At 40.7% G+C, this 4,508-nt stretch overlaps 1 protein-coding gene across 1 annotated transcript in view; it reads left to right on the top strand.

The window, feature by feature from the left end:
• Positions 1-602: 602 nt before the first annotated feature.
• KNTC1 (kinetochore associated 1) overlaps positions 603-4,508 on the top strand; it is a 54,237-nt gene continuing 50,331 nt past the window's right edge. The window contains exons 1-6 of the mRNA XM_019507255.1: positions 603-768; positions 966-1,086; positions 1,795-1,910; positions 2,340-2,412; positions 3,281-3,358; positions 3,839-3,873. Coding sequence (XP_019362800.1) covers positions 637-768; positions 966-1,086; positions 1,795-1,910; positions 2,340-2,412; positions 3,281-3,358; positions 3,839-3,873 — 555 coding nt within the window. The 5' untranslated portion in view covers positions 603-636. The remainder of the gene's footprint in view (positions 769-965; positions 1,087-1,794; positions 1,911-2,339; positions 2,413-3,280; positions 3,359-3,838; positions 3,874-4,508) is intronic.

Genomic DNA, 4,508 nt, shown 5'->3' with positions numbered 1-4,508 from the left:
CGAGGTCGCTTGTCCCGAGCCGCGTTCCGTAGCCGCCGGAGGGAGGGGGGTGGTTCCCGCCAATTTGAATTTGAGCGGGGTCTGAGGTGAGGGCCGAGGCTGAGTATCCATTCGTCTCTTGAAACGCTGTCTGTCTCGGCACGCACTTGCCGGTCCAGGGACGTGACGACTCCGCTGTGGGGAGACCTGGTGCTAGGCCCGTGCTGTAGGGGTGGGGCTGGGGTCAACCTGCACATCCCTCAGGTTGATGAGGGATGAGAGGTCTGGAAAGCGAGACGTATGTGGGAAGGCGGGGAGAATTCGCACGCTGTAGTCTGGAGACGGGAAAACTGGGGGACGGGGATTGATACCAACCTTCGAAGGGCAGCAACAGAGGGGATGGGGACAGGACTAGGGACAGCGTCAAGCTTTAGCAGAGGAAATGGAGGTTGGAGATGAGGAGGAACTGTCTGACGGTCTAGCATTGCCCAAAGATGCTCCATGCTTGGACGTTTTCAAGGGCCGTTTAGACAGGGGCGATCATGCCTCAATGACCTGGTGAGGTTCCCTCCACCCCTGCTCTCATGTAATCCCAGACTTGGCACTTTGCTTTACTGCCGTTTTGTTCTGTTTTCTGCTCTAGATAAAGAATTCAACATGTGGAACGAGATTGATCTGCTCATAAACGACGACACAGGAAGTGGACGACTGAGTGTAGGTTCGGGACGAGAATGTGGAACTGCTTTGTACCAAGTGGATACGCTCGTTAAAATAACATCTTCCAACAAGGTATCAGAGCTATAGTTTTGTTATGCTGAAGCTTATTTCAGGCTTTTTGTAAAACGGATACATTCCGTTTGCTTTCTTTTGGCTAGTAAGGTATTACCAGTTGTGTGTTTATATAGTATCTGAAAAACATCTTTTTTGGGGGGAGGGGTTGTTAAGGTTCTTTAGTTACTTATGCTTCACAACTCTTTGTTTCTAAGGTTTTGGTTAATCCAAAATTGCATGCAGTCAACTCAACTGATGGCTGTATTATTGTGACTGACAGATCAGTGGCACTTCTTGACAGCATTTGCCAGTCTCTTCAAATGCACATTCAGTTTGGTAAGTTTACTGTTTGGGTCTTAAACTGTAAATCAAAATAGGTTTGAATTCAGTTATAACATGCAGAAAACAATAAGGCTGTATGTTTAATTGTTGGGAATAAAGCAAGCATGATGCCTATCAATGTATCATGGTATGAGAGAGCATTTGGACATAATAACTTTGTAAACAATACTAAATTTTTTCTGATTCTTGTTCTCAAATGGCAATAGCAGCTATTTAACTTGTTAAAAAAAGAAAGTAGTGCTTTACCAAGCACCCTTCACAGAATGGAGGTTGTTAATAATGAGTGTTTTTAGCATGTGCATGGCAAATATCTAACTGCTGTTCACATAAGGAGGTTAGACCCATATTACCCAACAGTATTGCTTTTAGATAATAAAATTTATATTAACACCAAAGTTAAACACAAACATGGCAATATTGAAACTGTACTTTGTCAATTTTATGTAGAGAGCAAACAGCATTGAGGAGGAGTTTTAGAACCCAGCTTATGGTGGCCTCAAGACTGGTTTCTTTGTCCCACTAGCAAATTGCTATATTTGTGTTTTTAAGTTATGCTAAGGGCTTTTAAAATATATTGAAATGCTAGGAAGGAACATACTTATATTCAATAAATAATTTTGAAAGAATGTGGGATACTTCACTAGCAACATATTTATATTTGCACTCCACTGCTTGTAATAACATAGTATTTGAAATTTTCAGACACTAATGTGGATGTTGTTGGTTTGTGCCAAGAAGGACAGTTTCTTGTAGTGGGTGAGAGGAGTGGCAACCTGCATCTTATTCATGTCCCATCACAGCAAACCTTGCTAACAAAAGTAAGAGACATTTTGTTCCATTTCATATTTATTGAAACCCATCCTTTTTTTTTATTGTTGCTTGTTTTCATTGTTTGCATTGTTATAAAATGTATAAATATTGGTGGACTGTGTTTCTCAAAAGTGGTTTTGTTTGTTTGTTTTCTTTTTCTTTGATTTAAGCTGGCAGATTATGCAGGAACAAAAACTGTCCCTAAAGTTCCTGTAAGTATATTTAAAAAAAAAAAAGCTGTGCAAGGAAAAACATTTGTGTAAGGAGATGCCAGACTGAGCTCTAATATTTGTGTAACTAATCCTACATTTAAAAAAAAAAAGTACAAAAATGATGCAGAATTTCTGGGGGAAAAACCCTAAGTTTTTAGTCTTAAATTATGTGCTCTTTTTAGTAAACATGAAATAATATCTGTTTTACATTAACTTTCTTTTTAGGTTTTGGTTCAGGAATCTTCAAATGAAAAGATGTATTTAAATCTGATTATAGAAAAAGACAAGGCAGAGCCAGGTAAGCATTCCATAATGCTTCTTAAATTTATATTGTCTTGTTTTTCAGAACAACCTGATTCTACACCACTTCACTAAAAGGCTTCCACAAGAAATAACCAGTTTTTATTTATAATAAAAGTAGGCTTTTGATGACCTCCTTCAATCAAGCACCCCTTCATAGGAGTCATAGCCCAAGTGTCCACACCCCTAGTGCTGACTCCTCAGACTGATTGGGGCTTTGCACAGGAGTTCTGAAAATATAATTGCTCTTCACTGAACAGATTGAGCACAAGGAGGGCAGACTGGTTTTTTTCTAAACTATCTTCTGAATGCAGTACCTCTTCCTCTAATCTAGCCATCTTGTGGAAGTCCAGTGAGTTTGTCTGCTATCACAAAGAAAATGTTCTCACTGCCTCATTGGGCTGCTAATAAGTCTCTAGGACATAACAGCTCTTGCCCTTTTAAAACCTTCCAGTCCATTCTGTCCATGCAACTCTCTAATATGCCTTGTCAGTTCAGTAAAACAACCTACTTGGGGATTTGTTGCTTAGTTACCATCCATCCAAGGTTCAGATATGAAAAGCTGGTTTGCTCTGAGTGGCAGCTGTGTCTTTGGAGTTTTAGTCCAAGATGGAAACAAAAAGTAGAGAGGTAAAGAGTAATCTTACAATAAAAATGGAATCTGCAGTCTGACACAGATGTGTGTAAGATTCTTAAGCTTTATATATGTCCCTACATTATCATTGCACATTTGTTTTGTTTTTAAGTGATAGAGCTACTATAAAATTATTTTGGACTAAATTATTTCCCAATGTCCCATTATATAAATGGGATATTTGTTTTGCACTCTTAGCAATTGAAATTGGTATGTTTGTGTCCTTTTCTAGGTGTCTACCATATGTTCATTCTCACAAGTAATGGCTGCTTTTGCATTATGTGCCTCCCACTTGCAAAAACTCAGGAAGGTAAGAGGATACATAAGTCAGGAAATTCATTTTAAACATAGGTGATATTAATTGATCATAACTAAAAAGACCCTTGTCTACTCATTAAGGGGCCAGTCCTGTGATAGGCAGAGCAGTCTCAACCCACAAACTACTTACATGTATGTTCCCATCAATACTTCTGTTTCTTCTGGAGAGAATTGCATGTTATAGGAACAGAATGATGAATCATAGTATCATTATCATACTGAAGAATATAAGAGATTGCTTAAATGGAACATCCAACAGCACAGGATAAGCCCGAGCTTAATTTCAACTTAATTTTCTCAAATTGCATAGTATAACCAGTAGAAATATATTTGAACTCTGATTTAATGGTTAAAATGTTTCCAGAATTGTCAGCTTGGCAGTACAGCTATCCAATATGATTCTTTTTGGAAAATTATTAAGATGTATTATTTTGTTTTTTTACACTGTATTTTTTTCCCCTAATTTTTGTAGCTATTGACAAGATGGACATGATTACAGCAAAGAAGGTAAGTAGCAGTGTTCACCCATCTACTTTGTCTTACAGATCTATTATTTCTAGTAAGCCTTGGATCTATATAGTTTGAGGTGGGGAAAATCCAGCCTATGGGTTGGATCCGGCCCACCAGGCCATTCTGTCTGGCCTGTGGGGCCCCTAAAAAATTTAGAAAATTGTTATCTGCCCATGGCTGGCTGTGTAAGCTGATGAGGCACCGGGGTGGCAGCAGTAAGACTTGTTCGGCCTCACCCCCAGGCTAGAAGCCTCTAGAGGCTTCTAGCCTGGCGACCCTAGGGCTGTTTCCCCCACCCTCCCTCTGTCCGAGAGTGCAAACTCGGATAAAAACTGGGGCAGCTGGGAACTGTTCTGTCAGACCAGCAGGCGGGCAGGCGAGAGGGTGGGGAGAAGTGGTACGAGCAGTCTTGGGGCTCGTTGCGACTGTGCACTGTTGAAGGTTTTCCTGCTTTGGGCCATGATCGCCCCAAGGCCTCACTGCCTCCTGCTGCTGCTGGTGGCAGGGACTGTATGCGGGGGGGGGGGCGCACACACACACACACACACACACACACACACACACACGTGCAATGACATATGCCCATACACACACATTTACATGCAGATTCTAGCATGCATGTACAAACTCAC

This window comes from Gavialis gangeticus, unplaced genomic scaffold (assembly GCF_001723915.1).
Source record: "Gavialis gangeticus isolate Ggan-Ray unplaced genomic scaffold, GavGan_comp1, whole genome shotgun sequence".
In the NCBI taxonomy this organism is placed as follows: Eukaryota; Metazoa; Chordata; order Crocodylia; family Gavialidae; genus Gavialis; species Gavialis gangeticus.
The sequence above is the reverse complement of the archived record's forward strand: the minus strand, read 5'-3'. Positions and strand labels throughout refer to the sequence as shown.